This window comes from Bos grunniens, chromosome 11 (assembly GCF_055505025.1).
Source record: "Bos grunniens cultivar Pamir isolate PY7600 chromosome 11, Bosgru_T2T1.0, whole genome shotgun sequence".
Classification (NCBI taxonomy): Eukaryota; Metazoa; Chordata; class Mammalia; order Artiodactyla; family Bovidae; genus Bos; species Bos grunniens.
The window spans coordinates 62,875,309-62,899,511 of record NC_141175.1 but is presented as its reverse complement, the minus strand read 5'-3'; the positions used below and the strand labels follow the sequence as shown (position 1 = coordinate 62,899,511).

At 47.5% G+C, this 24,203-nt stretch overlaps 1 protein-coding gene across 6 annotated transcripts; it reads right to left on the bottom strand.

Moving 5' to 3' along the window:
• Positions 1-9,572: 9,572 nt before the first annotated feature.
• On the bottom strand, positions 9,573-23,884 carry SULT1C2 (sulfotransferase family 1C member 2). 6 transcript variants are annotated; one of them, XM_086326681.1, is made up of 9 exons: positions 23,665-23,884; positions 14,815-14,988; positions 14,415-14,540; positions 13,397-13,494; positions 12,761-12,887; positions 12,226-12,320; positions 11,899-12,079; positions 10,886-10,952; positions 9,573-9,858 (listed from the first exon to the last, which is right to left on the bottom strand). In XM_086326681.1, exons 1-9 carry the CDS (start codon positions 23,735-23,737, stop codon positions 9,813-9,815), a joined length of 987 nt encoding a protein of 328 aa, XP_086182807.1. In that variant the 5' UTR covers positions 23,738-23,884; the 3' UTR covers positions 9,573-9,812. The 6 variants fall into 6 exon arrangements, with proteins under 6 accessions (XP_086182807.1, XP_086182806.1, XP_086182808.1 ...); XM_086326680.1 differs by lacking the exon at positions 10,886-10,952; XM_086326682.1 differs by lacking the exons at positions 10,886-10,952; positions 14,815-14,988.
• Between the last annotated feature and the right edge of the window lie 319 nt (positions 23,885-24,203).

Here is a 24,203-nt window from a genome sequence, read left to right as displayed (position 1 = left end):
GTATTGTCTATGTCCGACACAACTGTAATTGTAGGTGTAGCACTTTCAGTGAGTTCTATTTATCATCGTGGATCCTATAGGGGTTCCACTGGGACGCTCCCCCCGCCCCAACTTAGAGCAGGTTGATTAGCAGCACAGATGGTCCACAAGGCTTGTGCTTGCATGTGAAGGGTGGTGGGGGAGTCTTGTGAAAGATTTTATCCTTGACCTGCAGGTCTGTGCTAACCCTGGGTCGTCAGTGTTAAGACAGAATTGAGTTGAATGGACAGAGAACTTCCCTGGGATGCCTCTCCTGCCCCCAACAGCTCCAGATGCTGTTCCTATAGCAGGAGTCTCACTTCTTGCTTCAATCCCTTCCCACCCAGAGCTTCACAGCATCCCACAGGGGCCTCTAGGTGGGCACCTCTGTGGTACCCAGGACCTCAGGCCATGCACATTCCCCACTCTGTAGGCCCAATGCCCTGTGCCCCCTTCAGGTCTTCTCTAATATCCTCCCCAAAGTGCCCTCTCTGGAGAGCCTGTCCCTGATCTTGGGTGTCTCCCACGTCCCTGCTGGTGGCCCCTTCCTGTCCTTTGGGGCTGTGGTTTGAACTCAGTCCCGTGTCCTCCACTGGCCATGTCCGCACTGCGGGCAGCTCTGTGTCTGGTGCGTGTGTCCTGGGAAGAAGGAAAGAGTGAAACTAACTGGAGAACTGAGGGTGAGGTCTATGGGCCACAGCCGTGGTGAGAGGGGGAGGTTCAGGTGAGCCTGTGGCTTTGGCCAGTCTCTGTGATAACAGCCAGATGTGGACGCCTGCCCTGAGCCCTGCACCAGCTCCCCCAGCCGAGGGCCGGACACAGGGTGGTGACTGCTCTGCCCTCAAACCCCGACTTTCCTTTGTGAAAACAGGGATCATAACAGCCCCCGACCCTGTGAGTGACAAAGTGTGTTTACTGCTTGGCAACGGGGAGGGAGTGCAGTCAACAACCTTATCTGTGAGTAGTGTCCCGTGACTGTGACCTCGGTGGTTCCTGGGCCCTTCTTGCCCCTCAGCCTCCCTGTCGGCTGTTGGGAGATGGAGGGACACTTGGGATCAAGATTACCAGGTGGAATTCCTGGCCCTAGCATGCATTTGGAAAGCCTTAGAAAAATCATCTATAATTTTGGTTACATATCTCCTCTGGTCTTCATAGTCTGTGCGCCTGCAGCACAGAGAACGAGAAGCTTAGCCACATCCTGGCAGTTTTGTTTAGTCCCTTGTGTGCTGGGGACATGGGCTGAGACAAAACCGAGGGAAGCTGAAGGCATCACCTTACTTGAAAAATTATCATGGCTGCACAGATGTTTCCTGTTCTCCTTTGTTCTGTCGCCAAGTCATGTCTGACTCCTTGTGACCCCATGGACTGCAGCATTAATACTTTCTCACAAATGCAGGAGAATTAAATAAATGTTGCACTTAGTTATAAAATTGTCCAGTGTCAAGTCTGTGTCTGGCAGACATTGTTTTGGAATTCCAAGCATCTGGGGTTGGATTGGCCCTGTCCCTCAGGAGTCGTGTGAGCTTACAATTATTTAATGTCTTCTGCTGTTGGAGAAGACTCTTGAGCCTCTTGATGAAGGTGAAAGAGGAGAATGAAAAAGTTGGCTTAAGGCTCAACATTCAGAAAACAAAGATCATGGCATCTGGGCCCATCACTTCCTGGGAAATAGATGGGGAAACAGTGGAAACAGTGTCAGACTTTATGTTTCTGGGCTCCAAAATCACTGCAGATTGTGACTGCAGCCATGAAATTAAAAGACGCTTACTCCTTGGAAGGAAAGTTAGGGCCAAACTAGATGGCATATTCAAAAGCAGAGACATTACTTTGCAAACAAAGGTCCGTCTAGTCAAAGCTAAGGTTTTTCCTGTGGTCATGTATGGATGTGAGAGTTGGACTGTGAAGAAGGCTGAGCACCGAAGAATTGATGCTTTTGAAGTGTGGTGTTGGAGAAGACTCTTGAGAGTCCCTTGGACTGCAAGGAGATCCAACCAGTGCATTCTGAAGGAGATCAGCCCTGGGATTTCTTTGGAAGGAATGATGCTAAAGCTGCAACTCCAGTACTTTGGCCAGCTTATGCGAAGAGTTGACTCATTGTCTTTTCCAAGGCAGCTCTGATGCTAGGAGGGATTGGGGGCAGGAGGAGAAGGGGACGACAGAGGATGAGATGGCTGAATGACATCACTGACTTGATGGATGTGAGTCTGAGTGAACTCTGGGAGTTGGTGATGGACAGGGAGGCGTGGCTTGCTGCGATTCATGGGGTCGCAAAGAGTCGGATATGACTGAGTGACTGGACTGACTGAATATTCCTCTGTATATTCCTTTCCACATCTTCTTTGTCTATTCCTCTGTTGATGGACATTTAGGTTGCTTCCATGTCCTGGCTATTATAAATAGTGCTGCAATGTATATAGCTTTTGAATTATGGTTTTCATGCATCCTTTTGAATTAGGTTTTTCTATTTCTGTTTTTAGTTTTTTTTAAAGATATATCCATACTGTTCTCCATAGTGGCTGTATCAATATACATTCCCACCAACAGAGTAGGAAGATTCCATTGTCTCTACACCCTCTCCATCATGTATTGTTTGTAAATTTTTTCTGATGATGGCCATTCTGACTTGTGTGAGGTGATACCTCATTGTAGTTTTTATTTGCATCTCTCTAATAATTAGTGATACTGAGCATCTTTTCATGCACCTCTTGGCCATCTGTATGTCTTTGTAGAAATGTCTGTTTGGGTCTTTGGACCATTTTTTGAGTTGTTTTTTGATATTGAGTTGTATGAGCTGTCGGTGTATTTCATCCATTGCTTTGTTTGCAAATAGTTTCTCCCATTCTGAGGGCTGTCTTTTCCTTTTGTTTATGGTTGCTTTTGCTGTGCAAAAGCATTTAAGTTTAATTAGGTCCCTTTTGCTTATTTTGGTTTTTAATTTCATTATTCTAGGCAGGGTGTTGGGAAAAGATCTTGTTGTGATTTATATCAAAGTGTGTCCTGTCTATATTTTCCTCTAAGAGTTTTGCGGTATCCTTACAGATAGACTTTTAAAAATCAAGGCATAATTAACAGACAGTAAGAAGCACAGAGCTTCAGTGTACAAATTGATGGATTCTCCCTCCTGTACATGTCCTGTGACCTCCCCCAGGTCAACATGCAGAGCACCTCCACCACCTGCCCTCCTTTCCGTCCAAACCCTCACCACCTGTTCTGACTTCTGTTCTGACGGGTGAGTGTCTCCCCGCGGGAACCTCCCCTTGGTTGCATCACACATTATCCTTGGTCCCTGGTTGCCCCCTGGGCTCACCTTCCCCACCGCCACCTCTTGCTCCTTCCTACAGATTCTTCCTCCTCCTTATTCCACACTGGATGCCCCTACATTGGGAAGATATCCGCTCCCCCTACCTAAGTGTTCTCCTACCTTATGGGTATGTCCTTGCATGTTTATTTTAGGTTCCAAGAAGGGTGAGTGCTATGATCAGTATAAACCATAGAGGCAGATGACCTCTGCTTCTGAATTTTTCAAATTGGAGAAAACAAAGCAGTGAAGTCATTTTGGGGCAGGAATTTTTATAATCCAAGGAGGATAATGCAAATATTAGGCAATGTTTGTCTGTACCAAAGACACACAGAACCTTGCACGGTGTTGAACAAATAACCAGGGGGATTTGAGCCAAGTAGAGCAACAGCTGAGTGACTGAACTGAACTGAACTGAGAGCAGCAACAGGTGGAGTAGAAACTGTTTTGTGTGGTGGTAGGTACTTGGAGGTAGTAATATTACATTGGTCTCATAAAGCAAGAAGCAAATCATGTCTGAGACCCAAAGAGGCTGTAGAGCCAGTTGCATAATTCTTGCCTCTGTGACGGGAAGAACATGGGAAGGACACTGTTTTTCTTGGACTTTTCCAGCCATTGTGGTTCAGCTGGCTTATCTAATCTCAAGGATCAAGGAGCCAGTGCAGTTCCCACAGCCTGCAGAATGTGTGAATGTGTTTTGTGGACATGTGTGCAGGGTCATGTCCTCGCAGCAGAGGGAGAGGATTCTAGTGGGCTTGCCTGTCTCTTTCATCACCCTTTTATGGGTTCGTGTTAGGACCCGTAAACGTGGGTGGGCCTGGACTGACTTGCCTAAGAGCTGGTACACAAAGGCTCCCTGGGCAGGGCTGGGGCCTTGTGTCTGGATGGGTCTGGCTGACTTTCCTCCCCTGAAGAGGAGACTCTGTTGAGTGTGGGACCCTCCCTGTTCACAGAAGCTTCTAAGGGCTGACTCCATGTTCCAGGCCGGTGGGACCGGTGTCATTCTGTAGAGTGGTCTGCAGGGGAGGGGAGAGGAGTGGAGGGTGAGCCAGGGGCGCAAGATAGAAAACCCTGGTGTACCCTCCAGAGTCTGCAGATGAGAGCAGGTCCCTGGAGTGCCCTTTGGCAGATCCGAGGAGACCTGGGGCCAGGAAGCCCTATTCCTGGTTTGCACAAGCTCAGGACTTTTCTTCTTTGTTTGGTAAATAGAAGTGTTGATTCCTCCAGGTGCATCCTGGGTCCTCTAACTGTAGGGATTTGCTCAGGTCTCCTTTTTCTCCTAGTCATTAGATCTAAGAACTCTATCTGCTTCATTCCTTCCTTAAACTCGACTTTGCCCAAATTAACTCCTTGACCTCCTGGGTTCCCCAATCCAGAAGGTCTCCAAACCTCTCCCTTTGTGCTCACGCAGGTTTCCCTGGTGGCTCACATGGTGAGCTTACGATGCAGGAGACGCAGGTTTGACCCCTGGATCAGGAAGACCCCTTGGAGAAGGAAATGGCAACCCATTCCAGTATTCTTGCCTGGGAAATCCCATGGACAGAGGAGCCTGGAGGGCTACAGTCCATGGTGTCTCAAAGAGCTGGTCATGACTGAGTGACTGACTCTAACTGGCTACACAGAGGCTCCATCATGGTTGGTTGATTATATCACTGACCACCGGTGCCTGAACTCAGTTTCCAGCCATCCCACCCCTCCCCAGAGGTCCAGGGCCAGGCTCAAAGTTCTCACTCCTGATCACCCTCGTGTGGACTTTCCAAAAGTCAACACATTAATATAACAAAAGACTCTTTTGCTGCTAGGAAACCCCCAGGGTTTTAGGAGATCCATGCTAGGAATGAGATAAAGATCAAATATATGTATTTCTTATTGTAAACTACAACATCACAGTAGCTGTGATCATGGACCCCATTTTCCAGATGAGGAAGCTGAGGCAAGAGAGTGAGGCAGTGAGCACAGGCAAGTGACTGGCTCAGCTCAGCCCTGATCTGTGGCTCCAGGGCTTGTCCAGTGCATCAGGTCACCACTCCACCCCCACCCCCACCCCCACACCCCACTCAGTCCTGAAGACAAGCACAGGATGCCTTTGGGTTAAGGGTTATATTACTGACAGAACTGGGTTCTGTCTGCCAATCTGTTGACACCAGGTTGTGGTGAAGGCAAGTGCAGGGTTTATTGTAGGAGAATATCAAGCAAGGAGAACAGGCAGCTCATCCTCAATGCCCTGGGCCCGCCCTGCTCCCACCCCTCCACCCACAGAGCACATGCTGAAATGCCGGTTCTCAAGGCTTGAGGGGTTCTCAAGGCTCGTGGATTATGAAGAGCATCTTGGGCACTGTGGTCAAGACCCGTCTTCCTCTCACCTCCTCTGTGGCCCCTGAGCTCAGGTTCTTCCCTCTGTCCTGGAACAGGCATGGCACCACCTCCACCACGAGCCTCTCCCCACATCCCCTCCCTTGGCTTGTCCTCTTTTCCTGGTCAAGGCCATTGCTGCAGCTTCTGGGGAGGCTAAACCCTCAGACCCAACCGCAGTTGATGAGCTCTGTGCTCCGAGAACCATGGCCACCCCTCTCTCACGTGTGAGGGTCCTCACTCTCCTGACCTTGGTCTCACTTCCCACCCAGCGGCCTCTGGGAGGAGTCTTCCTCACCGCTGTGTCATAGGCATTTATGAAGCTGCTGTCCAGTCGTGAACCAATGAAGCATGGATGGAACTCTTTCTCAGATGAAATGTCTTCTTAAAATCACCCTTTCTGGCTGTTGACAAGTCCAGGCGTCCAGCCAGAGAGCATGCTACAGCCTCCTCATCTCGGGTTATTGCTTAAATACCCAACCCTGGGACGGGCGTTATTTCTACATCTCTGCTCCTGTGAGCTCTCCCTAGTGAGCTGTTGAGAGCTGGTCCAATTACAGACATTCTGTTTTTACCTGCAAGTCTGCATTCTGTTAGGACGTTGGTTAGAATGTGCTCCAGTCAGCATGGGGTTTCCCTGGGTTTGTTGGAAAGGTGGATGTAGAGGTGACTTGCAGGTATTTTAACAACCTGCAGCCCATCTAAGGGCTTCCTAGGTTGCTCAGTGGTAAAGAACTTGCCTACCAATGCAGGAGACATAAGAGATATGAGTTCGATCCCTGGGTGGGGAAGATCTCCTGGAGGAAGGCATGGCAACCCACTCTAGTATTCTTGCCTGGAGAATCCCATGGACAGAGGAGCCCGGTGGACTATAGTCCATGGGTCACAAAGAGTCTGATGTGATGAAGTGACATGGCACACATGCATACCCAGGTCATCTAATCTCCCAGAACAGATTTTTAAACCCTTTGATTCACTAAGACTGAAGTCCATGTGCTTGGTTCCTAGTTGTTGAGGAATAGGAAAGAGTTTAACTTAACAAACAAACCACAATGCAGTTTATGGGTTGGACTGTATCTGACTCTGGAACAAATCATTTTTTTAAAAAAACACTTCCTTCCCATATACAAATAATTATTTTCTGTATTAATCATGTATAGAAACAAATAATAAAACATCAGTAAGAAAACATAGTCAATGAAATTTTTATTCCACTTTGTGTATAGACTCATTCCAGTTAAAAAGAAATCACAAGTCTATTTTACTAAAACAAAAGTGTCCAGAAAAAGTACAATTCAGACAGTGACTAAATCATAGCACTCATGTAATATTTCATTTTCTTGATTCATTCTTGAGTTTTAAAACAAATAACTGACTATTAGAAAAGTAAATTTCAATTTTAAAGTTATTCAAAATCAGTAAACTATTTTCTGTGTGAACAAAACTTTGAACTCACTAAACAAAAATTTTATACATCAGAATTCACATCCATTTAAATTTTACCATTTTAAAATCAGAATACAAGCAAAAATTCCAAGGAGTCATGCAATTGACAGAGGTGAACAAATAAGTTCTGCTTCTCTGTCTTTAAACCAACTGTGCATCATTATTCATTCTGAATCCACCACTAAGTTTAGTTATAGAAACACTTCGGTATTGAAGGTTCCCTGATTGTACCTGAAGTGAGCTTGAAGAGTTCTGAACTGTTACAAACTCATCTCGCTGGGGGCTGGGGGTCCTCTTAGTTATCAATAATCTTCACAAAGAGGAGTAAGATGTGGAACCAAACAGAAAAAAATTATAATCTAAAATCTCAATCTGTGGGGGATAGAGACAACTTTTTAATGTAATAAAAAGCCACTGCTTTGAAGTTTCTGCTGCTGCTGCTAAGTCGCTTCAGTCGTGTCCGACTCTGTGCGACCCCATAGACGTTTACGTACCCATGATTAAAACTCAGTTGCTGTTGTCAGTTGTTGGGTTGTATCTGACTTTGTGATCCCATGGACTGCAGCACACCAGGCTCGTGTGTCCTTCTTTATCTCCTGGAGTTTGCTCAAACTCAAGTCCTTTGAATTGGTGATGCCATCTAACCATCTTATCTTCTCGTAGTTCTTTTTCTAGTTGCTTTAGGTGTAAGTTTAAATTGTTTATTTTGCATTTTTCTCTTTTCTTGAGGTAAACTTGTATTGCTATAAACGTCCCTCTTAGAACTACTTTTGCTGCATCCCATAGATTTTGGGTCGTTGTATTTTTGTTGTCATCTGTTTCCAGGTATTTTTTACTTTCTTTTCTGACTCTTCAGTGCTGCTGCTACATCGCTTCAGTCTTGTCTGACTCTGTGCGACCCCATAGACGGCAGCCCACCAGGCTCTGCCGTCCCTGGGATTCTCCAGGCAAGAACACTGGAGTGGGCTGCCATTTCCTTCTCCAATGCATGAAAGTGAAAAGTGAAAGTGAAGTTGCTTAGTTGTGTCCGACTCTTCGAGACCCCATGGATTGCAGCCCACCAGGCTCTTCCGTCCACAGGATTTTCCAGGCAAGAGTACTGGAGTGGGGTGCCATCGCCTTCTCTGGACTCTTCAGTGACTTGTTGGTTATTTAGAAGTGTGTAGTTTAGCCTCCATGTGTTTGTGTTTTTTAGTTTTTTTTTTCCTGTAGTTGATACCTAGTCTTATAGCGTTGTGGTCAGAAAAGATAAGGGTGGGATGATTTGAGAGAGTAGCATTGAATCATATACAGTATCATATGTAAAATAGATAGCCAGTGGGAATTTGCTAGATAACACAGGTAACTGAAAGCTGATGCTCTGTGACAACCTACGGGGGTCGGATAAGGTGGGCTGTGGGAGGAAGGTTCAAGAGGGAGGGGACATATGTATACCTTGGCTGATTCATGTTGATGTATGGCAGAAACCATCACAATATCATAATTATCTTCCAATTAAAAACTCAGTAGTAAACAAACAGTTGTTTAGAACTTCGGCCAATAGACCCTGCCCCGCCCTCCCCCTACCATGCCCGCAGCTGCGTAAGAGTATTTTATCCCTGACATTGTTGAGAATTGCCAGTGAAGGGTGGTAATGAAAAGTTAGAATTTCATTTGCCTTAATGCATCCTCACCGTTGGGTCCCCAGGTCAATGTCCCCACTGCCTTCAGCTTTAGATGACAGAAGTTGGGACTAAAAGCTGGAAACTGGTGACCTGCCATGTAACTACTTTCCTGTGGTCATTCACCCTCATGCTATCCACTGGCACTCAAGCACTTTCTGCACACACCTTCCAGGCCAGGTGCTGCCTTAAGTGCTGGAGTGAATGTTGACTAATATGTGGGACCAGACACAAAAGACTTTACGATCTAGTGTGGGTACAGACAAGTGAATTGCTGAGTGTGGACAGAGCAGCAGAGCTAATGTGGGAGCGTGAAGGGCCCGGATGCTGACGGGGTCCCCGGAGGGCCCGGCATTTGGAGTGAGACTCTGGTGCCTCCAAATCTGACCACCGTGTCTGGGCTGACACTTGATGCCACTCCCCTGTCTCCTAGGTCCCTCTTCCATTAAAATTCACTGCCTGAGCTTTCTGTTTCCTATGCAACTCAGCACCAGGACTCCTTGGGTCAGGCATTAGCATCTGGTCCCTCCCTTTTGCCCCTCCCCTTTGTCCCAGGGAAGGACGTCAGAATGTGAACCCTCGGGACTGCGCACTGGCCCATCCTCCAGGTGTCCCTTCCCACAGTGACCAGGTGGGACCCAGGACCGAGCACAACTGGAGTTCCTGACGTCAGAGGTTTCATACTCTCAATAGAGATGTAGCCAAGTATTTGCACACGGACACTGAAGATATAATTATGTTACAGACTAGAGAACTAGGATGCGCTTTCCAGAATAATGGAAATTTTAACAGTCCTTGCAGTATTCGAGTCTTGTATTTGACTTAGTTTATAAAGCTATCTAGTTTTTTACTTTGGAAAGAATGGTTGAGATGACTGCAGAGTTGGTGGACAGCCTGCTTTCCGAGGCTCTTGGGTCAGGATGAAGGATAAGGCTGTATCCTGATAGCTGCCTCTTTACTGCTATTTGGCTCAGAGCTCCGTGCAAAAGTTGATTGAGGTTCCTTTCATCTTTTGCCTGTAGATTTCATCAAATCTCTCATTCTGAGCCACCGTGAAGTGGTTTTTCCAATCCCCCATGATTCCTGGAAGGGGAAAGCCCAGACGAACATCACTGCTTGGGAGTCCTGGTGACCCAAGTGAAGAAGGGATGTGTGCCTGCATACTGCCTCACCCACATCCCTGGTGGTACCCCTCCTCCTGCTGCTCTTGGCTGAGATGTGCCCCGGAGCACCTGATCAGAGGTCAGGGCCCCTAAATCAGAGGACCATCAACCCAAAGGAGCTGCAACTGGGACCCACCCGAGGTCTGTTCACATGAAGGGCAACCATGGAGAAGTGAGAAAGCATGCGCTTCTAACACTCAGCCACTTGGGAGAATCTCCAAATGTCCACTGAGTAAAAGACTCCAGATACAAGACAGTCCACTGCCTGATTTGTTCAAGGGAGCCTAGGATCAGGCACAATGGGTGTGGGGATAGGGACAAGCACAGGGATCGTCTCTGGGGGCAGAGATGGCCTGGAGAGGGGCAGGAGAAGTGACTTTGTGAGGAGGAAGATGTTTAAGGCTTGATTAAGGTGCTGGTTGCATGTATGCACTCATCTATCAAGTCTTGTTAATTGTATGCTGCAGTTCACTGGAGGTAAATTCCAGCCCAAAGGAAAAAGATTTGGGGGAAAAATATGAATGAAGTACTATTTTTCACCCAACAGTAACTATGAAAATAATTTCAAAAGAGGGAAATACTCTGCCCCAACAGTGCCTCTTCTGGAAAATTATGCAAGAGAAGGAAGAGTATCAGGATGTGAGAACATAGGCACAGAGCAGTTTGCTGGAGTGTGATTCACAAAGACAAGGACTGAAAACAGCCAGAGCTGAGAGTCTGACTCCTGGGGAAGAGTTGATGAGTTATAATGCACCTGGACATGAGCCCCCAGAGAGCTTCATGGTCCCACTGTGCCCTGCCCTTGTGGCGCATTTGAGACTCTAGTGAGGAATGTGTGTAGGGGACCTGCCTGAATTTTGTGGGGTTGGCTTTCACCGTGGTGCCTGTATTTCTGCAGAGCTGAGGGGAGGGGCTGCGGAAAGCTGGGCCACTCACCAGATCCTTACCTGAGACTACCCAAGGAGAGAAGTGGATTTGCTTGGCTTGTTTCAGTAACAGGGAAGCTGTTGTAGACTGGAAAATGCAGCAAAAGAAATCCAGTTGTGTGTGAAGAAAGAAGAAGAAAAGAAGTTGCAAAGCGACGGTCACCACAGCTGAGACTGTGCCGATAAAACTGCTACAGAGGGGCTTCGTGGAGCAGGGTTTTGGTAAAGAGAACTTTTAAAATGCGAATTTATGTTTTTATAATCACATATATTACTTTTTAAATTAAATGGTGATAAAGGGTTTTATTTTTCCCCTTTGAAAACATTGTGGCGTTGCTGTTGTTCAATTGCTAAGTCATGTTCGACTCTTGTGACCCCATGGACTGTAGCCTGCCAGGCTCCTCTGTCCATGGGGATTCTCCAGGCAAGAATACTGGAGTGGGTTGCCATTCCCTTCTCCAGGGGATCTTCCTGACCCAGAGATTGAACCCAGGTCTCCTGCATTGGCAGGTGGGTTCTTTACCGCTGAGCCTCCTGGGAAGCCCCCATAAAAAACATCAGCTGGGCCAATTAGGATCCCTCTCTTAGGATTTGGAATGAAGAAGTATTATGGAAGGAGGTAGATCTGAGCAGTAGTTGCCATTGAAAGTTATGCTGTTCAGCCATGATGAGACTGGCTGATGAGCAGACTGTGAAGCAGGAAGAAAAAGCAACGGGCAGTAAGGCAGGAAGCTGGTTGGTGGAGAAAAGCCCTCATCTTCTCTGTGTAGAACCTCGGAGCAAAGACCCAGACCTTGCTACTGCTGGGGTCCCAGGCCTCAGGCCAGGCATCCCCAAGATGTCTGGACTGGCCCCCAAAGGACCAGCGAGCTCTCCTCTCTGAGGGCCTCCAGCAGCAGGCATGATGCACGATGCACTGTCCTGGGACTGGTAAAGCCCAGCGCCCTCCTATCAGCAGGGCAGGTGCCATGCTACTGGGCAGATAGAATACTTGGTTTACACCCATCTCTGTGCAGTCTGTGCAGCCCACCCACCTTTCCTCATGAAGGGGGAGATGGACTGGTCCAGGATGGTCTTGGGAGCCGTGGAACGGTTGGTCATGGGGTTTGCCTTCATCTTCTCAAACGTCGTCTCCTGGACAATGGTGTCCAGCACGGCTCCATCCAAGTTCTTCTCCATGAACTTCATCACCTTCTGAATTTCCTGCTTTGGGTCCTGTGGGGAGAGTAACATGGCAGTGGAAGGGCGCATCATGTCAGAAGGTCACACTTGTTCCCCTGCCAAACGTGCAGCCTGGAAGCAGCCCAGGGTCTCTCAGAGCTGGGTCTGACATGGTCTCTACCCACGTGGCCTCTACTCACCCTCTTGATGTCCTCATAGAAGAGAAAGAGCATCTGGACGTTGTCTCTCAGCTCCCACCAGCCTCTCACATGCTCGAACCAGGACCCCCATGCGACTGTAAGACACAGAGAACACAGCAGAGAGCCCATGCGGGGCCCTGCAAAGCCTTCCAATGCTCAGGGATGTGATTGACCTCAAGTGCATAGGAGAGAGAGGGAAACAGATTACCAGCCAGAAACATCCATGAGTTGTGAGCTGTTTGACGTGGGGGGTGAGGCGGAATGGGGCAGCCTCAGGGGAATTTATCCCAACCTGCCTACCAATATGGCTTCACATATATTATCTGTCATCATAATGCCCTTATGATGGGACAGGGATGCTTTTGGAAATGGGAGACCCTGCCGGTCGGGTGGCCAGGAATAAAAGCTTCCGGATCTGGTGGGGACGTCTGCTGTGGCCGTGGGAGGACTCAGTGTCCTGGGGGGTCACGTGGTGTCGGGGACCTGGCTGAGCCGCACGGCGGTGGTGGTGGCGAGATGGGAGGGGGCCCCCTACCTTTTCCACTGATGAAGGTTTCAAAGTACTGGTCCCAGGTGCCTGGGTCAGGAAGTGTCCGGTTCATCCTCTGGAAGTGGTAGTAGGAAACCAGACAGTCCTTGGCATTTCGAGCAACATAGAGGAACTTGAAGGAAAGAGTGTAGAGAGGGGGTGAAGTGGCATAGAGGGTGGTTTTCACAGGGTCACCAATGCTGAGCTGTCCCGGGGGCCTGTGCCTGCTGCTCACCTGGCCTGTGCCGCTCACACTCCCCGGGGCCCCCACCTCCCTTCCTGGCTCCTCCCCACAAGGCACAAGCTGATTCCTTGTGGCCCCGTTGATCTCCTAGAACAATATTTATCCAGAAACCAGGACCTCCCGACAGACAGAAGCTGTGATAAGGGCTGTGATGGCCCCCAAATGCCTTCATCCTGGTCTCCCTGGAGGTCAGCTTCATGGTAACAGTGTGGTTACGTTCTAGGCCTCACGGGCTCTATTGTTCCTGCGCTCAGTACCTCTGCTGTCTCCACCAGGCATCCCATGGGTTTCATCTCAACCGTGACCCTGGATCCTCAGCCCGGGAGGTGGGGAAGCACGCATGACGGAGGATGTTTGGGGTTGGAGCATTCGCCCCCTCCGTCCTGAGATGTTAATACCTTGCAGTTGCTTTCCCAGAAGGATGGAGGCAGCAGCTGGGCTGGGAGGTGGGTCCTTAGCACCCGGGGCCGGGGCATTGCTCTGGCCTTCTCCACACCTTTAAAGAGGTCAAGAGGAGGATCTTGTCCCACAAGCATCACAGGGGGACTTCTGTCCAGGGCTCTATCCAGAGTGTTGGTCACCTGCTTACCTTTCTGCTCTTGGGGCCTTTTGTGGGGGGACCATGACCTTTACCTGCAGGTGGCACACACACTCTCAGCTGCAGGAGCTCAGTTTGGGGATGAGGAGCTGAGTTCCAGGGGAGAGGGGTCCCAGAGCACATGCCCCCATCCTCACCGACCTGCCCGGTGTGCTGGCTGTTTTCTTCCTCTCTGAGAACCATGACCCTGATGGCCTATGGGTCCTGACTCCTACTCACTTCCTGGAGACACAAACCCGTCACCTGCCTTTGTGTGATCAACATGTTATGGGTGGGGGGAGAGTGCGTCCCTGAGATCAACAAGGCGTGACCTTCTCTCTAGAAGCAGCTGCTCCTGTGTGGGAATCAGATGCTGATGCAAATGCCTCTGCATTCTTAAGCCAACCGGACGATACTGTGATGAGGACACATGTCCTGGCTGCTGCTGCTGCTGCTGCTGCGAAGTCGCTTAATCGTGTCCAACTCCGTGCGACCCCATAGACGGCAGCCCACAAGGCTCCCCCGTCCCTGGGATTCTCCAGGCAAGAACACTGGAGTGGGTTGCATTTCCTTCTCCAATGCATGAAAGTGAAAAGTGAGAGTGAAGTCGCTTAGTCGTGTCCGACTCTTAACAACCTCATGGACTGCAGCCTACCAGGCTCCTCCGTCCATGGGATTTTCCAGGCAAGAGTACACATGTCCTGGCACCTGTGTCCAAACCCCCTGGAGGAGCTGGCAGGTGACCCTGGGCTCTGGGAGATGACCTGTTGGTCAATGCAGTGTCACTAGTCATAACCAGGGCCCTGGCCGGGGGTGAGGCAGCAGGGAGGAGCACTCACCGGAGGGCTGGGGCGGCCGGGCCCACTCGAGGAATGGGTGGCGGTGTTGGATGGCTGCCCGCTGACACTTGTCCACATCCCCACTGTGCTCAATCAAGTCCACAATTTCCTGGATCCACGTGGTCCCTGCGGCCAGATGGAGAGATGAGAGGCAGGAACTGGTCAGACAACTGCCTCCTGCACCCTGGTAGACTGATGGGTGTTCAAGTCAACCTCTCCCCCACCCAAAGGCTGACAGCCCAGCAGGTGGGCCCCCAGAGCTGTAAGCCCATAAACCCAGGGGCTCAAGCTCCCCAAGGAGCCTGTCCTTGGGGCAGGAGAGCAGGGCCCTCTGATCCCCACAGGCAACCCTCCAGGGACCGTGACCCCAAGGGAGCCTACTGACTCAGCCCACAGCTACCTGACTTAGGGTAGGTACAGATGAGGAGGTCGTCCGGCTGGGCCTTGAAGCCCTGGATCTGGTGCCAGTTGTCCACGGTGGTGGCTGGCAGGGGGATCCCCGCCACCTCCCCTAGTAAGGGCTGTGTCCCCGCCGTGGTCAGGGCCATGGGGTCTGGGGATGAGATGGCAGTCCCTATGGGCAGAGATAGAGGAGGTTTTTGAAAAATTGTGGTTCAGTACTCATAACGTGACATTTACCATTTGATCCACTTGTAAGCGCAAGCTCATTGTTGTGCAACTGACACCACCATCATCTCCAGAATGTCTTATCTTCCCAAAGTGATCAGATCAGTCACTCATTCGGGTCCAACTCTTTGCGACCCCATGAATCGCAGCACGCCAGGCCTCCCTGTCCATCACCAACTCCCGGAGTTCACTGAGACTCACGTCTATCGAGTCAGTGATGCCATCCAGCCATCTCATCCTCTGTCATCCCCTTCTCCTCCTACCCCCAATCCCTCCCAGCATCAGGGTCTTTTCCAATGAGTCAACTCTTCGCATGAGGTGGCCAAAGTACTGGACTTTCAGCTTTAGCATCATTCCTTCCAAAGAAATCCCAGGGCTGATCTCCTTCAGAATGCACTGCTTGGATCTCCTTGCAGTCCAAGGGACTCTCAAGAGTCTTCTCCAACACCACAGTTCAAAAGCATCAATTCTTCAGCACTCAGCCTTCTTCACAGTTCAACTCTCACATCCATACATGACCACAGGAAAAATGATAGCCTTGACTAGATGAACCTTTGTTGGCAAAGTAATGTCTCTGCTTTTGAATATGCTATCTAGGTTGGTCATAACTTTCCTTCCAAGGAGTAAGCGTCTTTTAATTTCATGGCTGCAGTCACCATCTGCAGTGATTTTGAAGCCCCCCAAAATAAAGTCTGATACTGTTTCCACTGTTTCCCTATCTATTTGCCATGAAATGATGGGACTGGATGCCATGATCTTCGTTTTCTGAATGTTGAGCTTTAAGCCAACTTTTTCACTCTCCACTTTCACTTTCATCAAGAGGCTTTTGAGTTCCTCTTCACTTTGTGCCATAAGGGTGGTGTCATCTGCATATCTGAGGTTATTGATATTTCTCCCGGCAGTCTTGATTCCAGCTTGTGTTTCTTCCAGTCCAGCGTTTCTCATGATGTACTCTGCATATAAGTTAAATAAACAGGGTGACAATATACAGCCTTGATGGACTCCTTTTCCTATTTGGAACCAGTCTGTTGTTCCATGTCCAGTTCTAACTGTTGCTTCCTGACCTGCATACAAATTTCTCAAGAGGCAGATCAGGTGGTCTGGTATTCCCATCTCCTTCAGAATTTCCCACAGTTTATTGTGATCCACACAGTCAAGGGCTTTGGCATAGTCAATAAAGCAGAAATAGATGTTTTTCTGGAACTCTCTTGCTTTTTCCATGATCCCAAAGTGAAACCACCCATTAAACACTAATTCCTCATCCCCTCTCCTGTCCCCAGCCCCCATGATTCTATGCTCTGTCTCTGTGGACCTGACTCCTCCAGGGACCTCACACAAGAGGAATCAGACAATGCTTGTCCATTGAGGACCTGCCATAATGTCCTCAAGATCCATCCATGTTGTAGCAGATGTCAGAATTTCCTTCCTTTCTGAGAGTGAATTCATCCTCAGAAAGCACTGCATTTCATTTATTTATTTATTTTTGGCTGAGTACCAATTTATTATGTAAAACATGAACATTGTTCATATACAAGCTCAACAGCTAGTTAGAAGATATGGTGGTAGAAAAGATCTTGTTTACAACAACAGAAAAGAAAAATCCAAATATAAATGTAAATATACATATAAATTATGTATATAAACACAGGTATTGAGTTTCACAAAGAATCTATAAGATATAAATTTTTTTTTAAAGATATACATTTTTTTATGTGGACCATTTTTAAAGATGTCTATTGAATTTGTTACAATATTGCTGTTGTTTTATATTTTGTCTTTTTTTTTTTTGGCTGAGAGGCATGCGAAATCTTAGTTTTCTGACCAGAGATTGAACTCGAACCCACATCAAAGGTGAAGTCTTCATCACTGGACTATCAGGGAAGTCATTATAAATCTTTATTCATACAAATAAATGAAATTTTTCATTCCCGTGAGATGCAGAGGAAAAAAAAGAAAAGACGTACATAAGTGGAAAGAAAATTGCATAGAAAATCTCAACATCAGGGATTTAACACATTCCCAGTAAAAATAACAACAGAACTGTTTGTAAACAAACAAGCTGATTACGACTGAATTTTATTCATTCATTCATGCATGGACCCTTTCAACTTTTAATTGTTGAGAATGAAGCTGCTATGAACATGGGTGTACAAATATCTCTTCAATACCCTGCTTTCCTCTTGAGAAACCTTTATGCAGGTCAGGAGGCAACAGTTAGAACTGGACACGGAACAACAGATTGGTTCCAAATAGGAAAAGGAGTACGTCAAGGCTGTATACTGTCACCCTGCTTATTTAACTTATATGCAGAGTACATCATGAGAAATGCTGGACTGGATGAAGCACGAGCTGGAATCAAGATTGCCGGGAGAAATATCTATAACCTCAGATATGCAGATGACACCACCCTTATGGCAGAAAGTGAAGAGGAACTCAAAAGCCTCTTGATGAAAGTGAAAGAGGAGAGTGAAAAAGTTGGCTTAAAGCTCAACATTCAGAAAACAAAGATCATGGCATCCGGTCCCATCACTTTGCCCCATGGGAAATAGATGGGGAAGCAGTGGAAACAGTGTCAGACTCTATTTTGGGGGGCTCCAAAATCACTGCAGATGGTGACTGCAGCCATGAAATTAAAAGACGCTTACTCCTTGGAAGGAAAGTTATGACCAACCTAGATAGCATATTCAAAAGCAGAGACACTACTTTGCCAACAAAGATTCGTATAGTCAAGGCTATGTTTTTTCCATTGGTCATGTATGGATGTGAGAGTTGGACTGTGAAGAAGGCTGAGCGCTGAAGAATTGATGCTTTTGAACTGTGGTGTTGGAGAAGACTCTTGAGAGTCTCTTGGACTTCAAGGAGATCCAACCAGTGCATTCTGAAGGAGATCAGCCCTGGGATTTCTTTGGAAGGAATGATGCTAAAGCTGAAACTCCAGTCCTTTGGCCACCTCATGCAAAGAGTTGACTCATTGGAAAAGACCCTGATGCTGGGAGGGATTGGGGGCAGGAGGAGAAGGGGACAACAGAGGATGAGATGGCTGAATGGCATCACTGACTCGATGGACGTGAGTCTCAGTGAACTCTGGGAGTTTGTGATGGACAGGGAGGCCTGGCATGCTGCGATTCATGGGGTCGCAAAGAGTTGGACATGACTGAGCGACTGAACTGAACTGAACTGAACTGACCCTGCTTTCAGTCCTTTTGGGTAAATATCCAAAAGTGGGATTGCTGGACCATTTATGAGTCTATATTCTCTCTTCTGAGGACCTGCCATCCCATCGCCCACAGTGGCTGCACTTTTACATCCCCACCGACGGTATATGAGGTTTCTGATTTCTTTTCATCCTCACCAACACTTGTTATTCTCTGTTGTTGTTTTGTTTTGTTTTTTAATGTAATAGCAGCCAGCCTAAAGAGTGTGAGGTGACATCTCATTGTGCTTTTGAGTTTCATTTCCCCCCAAATGTGCTCATTTGTCATTTGTATGTTTCCTCTGGAGAACGTCTATTTCAATTCTCTGGCCGATTTAGAATCACGTTGTTTGTTTTTGTTGTTCTGTTGAAAGAGTCTTAAATGCATGAAATGAGAAAGGCAGGAGGAGCTGCTGCTATTTCCTAGGATAGCTGGCTACTGTGATTCCAGAGATGTTGTCTGCTGCCACTAGGGACACTGGCAATAGTCAGGATCTAACAGTGGGCTGACGTCTATGGGGTCGCACAGAGTCGGACACGACTGACACGACTTAGCAGCAGCAGCAGCAACAGTCACTGGATACTTAGATTCACATGTGCTTGGCTGAATACCTTGTACTTGTTAACTCATTCTGACTCTTGAATAAAATGAAAGGGTCCTTCCAGGATAGTTAGGGAATTTGAAATGGAAATGTATGCACTGCCATATTTAGAATGGATGACCAAAAAGGACATACTGTCTAGCACAGGGAACTCTGTTCAATGTTATGTGGTGGCCTGGATGGGAGGGGAGTCTGGGGAGAATGGATACATGTATATGTATGACTAAGTCCCTTTGCTGTTCACCTGAAATGATCACATTTTTAATCCACTATACCCCAGTACAAAATAAAAAGTTTAAAAGAAATGAAAGGCAGGAGAAGCTGCCTTCTCTTCCTGCCATCTCCTTCCTGAAGATGAGCCTATAAACGGTTATTGGAAATTGAGTGGGGGCCTGGTGCAGCTGCTCTGGGGAGCTGGTGGGAGGCTAGTGCTCACCACACCCAGGCCTGCCATTAAGGGGTTCCTGACCTCAGAGCAAGCCCAGCCCTTCAGAATGGAGACTGAGGGGCAGCTGTGTTTGCAAAGTGTCAGAGAAGGTAGAGTTTGGACAAAAGTCCTGAGATTATGGTAGGTTTCAGGAGGGAGGAGGGAAGAGAACAAAGCTTCTAATGGGCCTTTCACGGTAGGTCTTCTACAAACTTTTCTCTTTTAATTTGTAAATGAATCAAGGATTTATTAGGAAGGAGTGTTAACACCCTCACACAAGTAAGGCTGCTCAGAGCCTCTTGAACAATACTTGCTCAGGAATGCAGCCAAAGCCTGCCTGGTAATCCACATTCCTTCATTAAGAATTACCTCTTATATGCAAAAAAAAAAAAAAGTATGTATACATATGCTTATCAGAATCACTTTGCTGTGCAGCAGAAATTAGCACATTGTAAATCAATTACACTTCAGTTATTAAAAAAAAAAAATTACTAGGATTTCCCTGGTGGTCCAGTGGTTAAGAATCCACCTGCCAATGCATGGGACACAAGTTCAATCCCTGGTCCAGGAAGATTCCACATACTACGAGGCAACTAAGCCCATTTGCTGCAGCTACTGAAGCCCATGTGCTCTAGAGCCTGTGCTTTGCAACAAAAGAAGCCACTATCATGATAAGCCTGCACACAGCAACTAAAGAGTAGCTCCCGCTCACCACAACTAGAGAAGCCTGTGCACAGCAACGAAGACTAGTGCAACCAAAAATAAATATAAAAAAAGAACTACTCTTTTCATTATGAATATAAACATATATGTTACATAAAATTTAAAATAAGCCCAGATACACAAGGAAAAAAAACCTATTGCATGAGTTGTTATTATTTTGATATATTTCTTTTTTTAAATACATATTGTGTTAGGTAGAATAATAGCCCCAAAGGTATCCAAGTCTTAATTTTTGCTCCTTCCACTGTCTGGTGAAGGGACTTGGCAGATGGAATTAGGGTTAAGGATACGAAAGCCATAGGCTTGTCCTGGGTTATCTCAGGCAGAGGGGCTAACATGATCCCAAGGACGGATAGAAGAGAGCAGGAGGCATGGAAAAGCCAATTGAGGGATGCAGTAGCCCAGGAGGCCAGAGGGACTCAAAGCCTGGCGGGACACCCAGAACACCACTGACTGAAGCGGGAGGGGACAGGAGCCCAGGGACGGTCCCAGGGAGCTGAGAAGGACTCCCAGCCGACAGTGCAGGGACGTGGACCTTGGCCCATGGTCATAGGGGCTGAATTCTGCCAACAGAAAGCATGAGTCCCAAGCCAGTGCTCCTAGGACCTGCAGGAAGGGTCATGGTCCTGCTGGCACTATGGTTCTGACCTGAGATGCCTGCTTGGAGTTCCCACTTCCAAAATCATCAGATGATTAGTGTGTGCCCTCTCAAGTGGCCGAGTTTGTGGTGCTCTGTCTCTGTGGCAATGGCATTCACTCACTGGTCACCTTTATAGACGGATGCCGTCCCTACCAGGTTCATATGCTGAAGCTCTAATCTCCAGGGCTTCAGTGTGTGACCGCATTTGCAAACAAGACTTTAAGGGGGTGACTGAGTTAAGGTGAGGCCAGTAGGGTGGCCCTTCTCCAACCTGAGTGTGTTCTTGTTAGAGCTGGAGATTAAAGCCAGGGCTGTCGCTGCACAGAGTGATGGCTGGGTGAGGAACAGCCTGCGTACCCAGGAGAGAGACCTCGGGAGAGACCAGGCCGGCCACATCCGGGCCCTCCACCTCCAGAGCTGTGACAAAACACCTTTCTGTTGTGTAACCTGCTTAGTCTGTGGTATGTGGTTACGACAGCCCAAGGGGACTATGACAAAGGTCTTTGCTGAAGCTTAGAAACCAACTGTTTAGTTTTAAATCATAAATGGAGGGAAAGAGTAAATGGTTCTTCCTGACTTTTCTATATGACTGTTCTGCTGAATAGTTAATAGCAGATAAAAGAAGTTTCTCTTCATAGAATCATTCTAGCCAATAGATGAATAATAAATCATAGAATTGTAATGTTGCCTTGCAGCCCAAAGTGGTGAAAGAAGCTAGGCATTTAACATTCGTGGTTTCTGACATCCCGGAAAGAAAGACAAGCAGACACTGCACCCCTTGGTGATGGACATGAATCCTACGATGTGGTTCTGCCCCAAACATGAACCTGGTTAAGCCTCAAAATCCAGCACCAAAAATATCTCTACCTTTTTAGGTTCATTAAAATTCTTTCTGGCTTGAGCTAATCAGTCCTGTCTAAATAGCCACACCTACATTACTAACAGTAAAGATTAAAAAAGTAAACCAATGAGTTAAGTAAAGGATTTCTTTTAAGCCATATCCTCACCTTCAAGTCTCAGCTGAAAATCAGAGCCCAGAGGCTGGACCAAGGGTCAGGGAGCTCAGAGGACACTTTCCAAGGATGTGGCCAGCTGCCCGGATGGCAACTGCCAAGGCTCAAATTACCTGAGTCAGGGGTCCTAGGGCTTGTAGGAGGTGGGGACCTTGTGGGGGGCTCGTGTCCCCCATGTGGTAACCCGGAACTTTTTGCTGTCAGGGGCACAAGCAGCTGCCCCAGAATTTTTTAGTCAAAGTTACTTAAGAAATAGGTGATATAAGAAAGACACTGACTCACTCTGTCCCCCTTAAAGATAAATCCCCCGGATGAAGGGCCCTCCACTTCCCCATATAAGAGGATGAAGCATCCTTACCTCCAGAGACCTGGATTCAGGGCCAAGAAGGCTGGGTAAATAAACCTACTTCCTTCTTCCTGATGGTGATACTTTCTCATCAATTTACTGCATGCCCCAAACTCTCTGTCAGTTACTCACAAATTTGTTTGTTATTCACAAATTTATTTCTTTGTCTAAAGCTGTAAAAGCTGTCAATTTGTCACTTCTTCAAGTCTCATATTTCTATGGGATCCTGTGTGTAAAAATTAAATTAGTTTTTTCTCCTGTTAACCTGTCTTATGGGCTTCCCCGCTAGCTTAGATGGTAAAGAATCTGTCTGCAGTGTGGGAGACCTGGATTCTGTCTCTGGTTTGGGAAGATCCCCTGGAGGAGGGCATGGCAACCCACTCCAGTATTCTTGCCTGGAGAATCTCCATGGACAGAGGAGTCTGGCAGGCTACAGTCCATGGGGTTACAAAGAGCTGGATATGACTAAACGACTAAGCTCACAGCAACCTGTCTTATGTCAAGTGTGTGATGAGACTGGCTCTTGTTCTTCAGTTGGGATTATTTTACCTTAATCCTGGGTGGGATGGGGGCCAGTTGCCATGATTTTTCTGCTCCCTTTTAGTTAATTGACAGGATTCTTACTACCTTAACTGAGAACTCTGCAATTCCATGATTGGACTTTTAAGATTGAAGTATAATTGACATGCAATGTTATATTAGTTTCATCGTAATTGTATTTTGATTTTGGTTCAATGCTCCAGGATAGCAGTGGCTCCATGATGGAGCGGAGGAAAGCACCTTTCCAGTAAGCAGAACTGTTCCGCAGGATGTATGGCTCCTCATTCTACACCATAAACTAGATGTTCACAACACTGTACAACGTGGGTGGATCTTGAGGGAATTGTGTGAAGTCAGGTAAGACACACAAAGACAAACGCTGTATGGAATCACTTCATGTGGGATCTTTAGACAATGTCAAACTCACAACAGAGTCAAAGTGTAAAATGGTGGTGCCAGGAGGAATAGGGAGATGCTGGTCAAAAGATACAAACTCCCAGTTAAAAGAGGAATGTGTGTACTGAGTCGTGCCACTTGTGTTCGACTCTTGGCAACCCCAGGACTGTAGCCTGCCAGGCTCCTCTGTCCATGGGATTTCCTAGGCAAGAATACTGGAGTGGTTTGCCACGCCCTCCTCTAGGGGCTCTTCCCAACCCAGGGATCAAACCCGCGGCTCTTATGTCTCCTGTACTGACAGGCGGGTTCTTTATCACTAGTACTACCTGGGAAGCCCATAAATTGTGGGATTTAATGCAAAGCATGGTGGCTAGAGTTAACAATACTTGTCATATACTTGAAAGTATATAATAAACGTTCTCACCGCAAAGAATTGTAATTATGTGACACTCTGGTGGGGGTTATTTTGTGATGTGTACCTGTGTCAAATGGACACATTCTATACCTTAAACTTACACCATGTAACATACTAATTATATATGAACACATCTAGAAAATAAGTTAAAAAAAACATCTTTCATTAGTCAAGATCATCTAACTGTGTTCTTGCTTTTTAAGGGCTAACAATCCCACCACCATCCAAATTAATACCATTTTGTTTTCAATGTTTCAATCCATTTCATCTGAAGGACTAACTGAAGGAAGATTCGTAAGTCCATCCACTCTGCGTTTTTATTACTCACAGTTGGCGTCTCCAGCAGACTGGGGACTGGGTCCTGGTTTGGCAGAGGGAGACTTGAGCGTGCCGCAGGCCATCTGAGCTCAGCTGAGGACTGGCAGCAGGAGGTCCGGTGACCTTGGGCCTCTCCTCAAGGCACGTGGGCTCATGCTCAGTGCTGCTGCCGCCTGGGCCTGACACAGCTTCCTTGTCCAGGGACTGGCCTCCTCTCATCAGGGCTCTGACTCAGCCTTTACTCTCGATAGCACTGACACACCTGGTACAGAGCCGGGCTTCTGTCCTTTGGGGACCAGTGGCCACTAGGTGCCTTGTCTCCAGTGTAGGGGGATGGGACTGAGAGCACAGCTTTGTGGACATCAGGCCACAGCAAGAGGACGAGCCTTCTCTCCATTTCTTGGGAGACTTAAGGGGCCACTGCGGATGACTATTAGCTTGAATACTTGCTCCTAGAATCTCTATAAGGTTTTAGGAAGATGCCAAGTGCTGGGGAGGTGGCAGGGGAAGCTGGAGATTCTGTACAAAGATGAGGGGCCCTCAGAAACC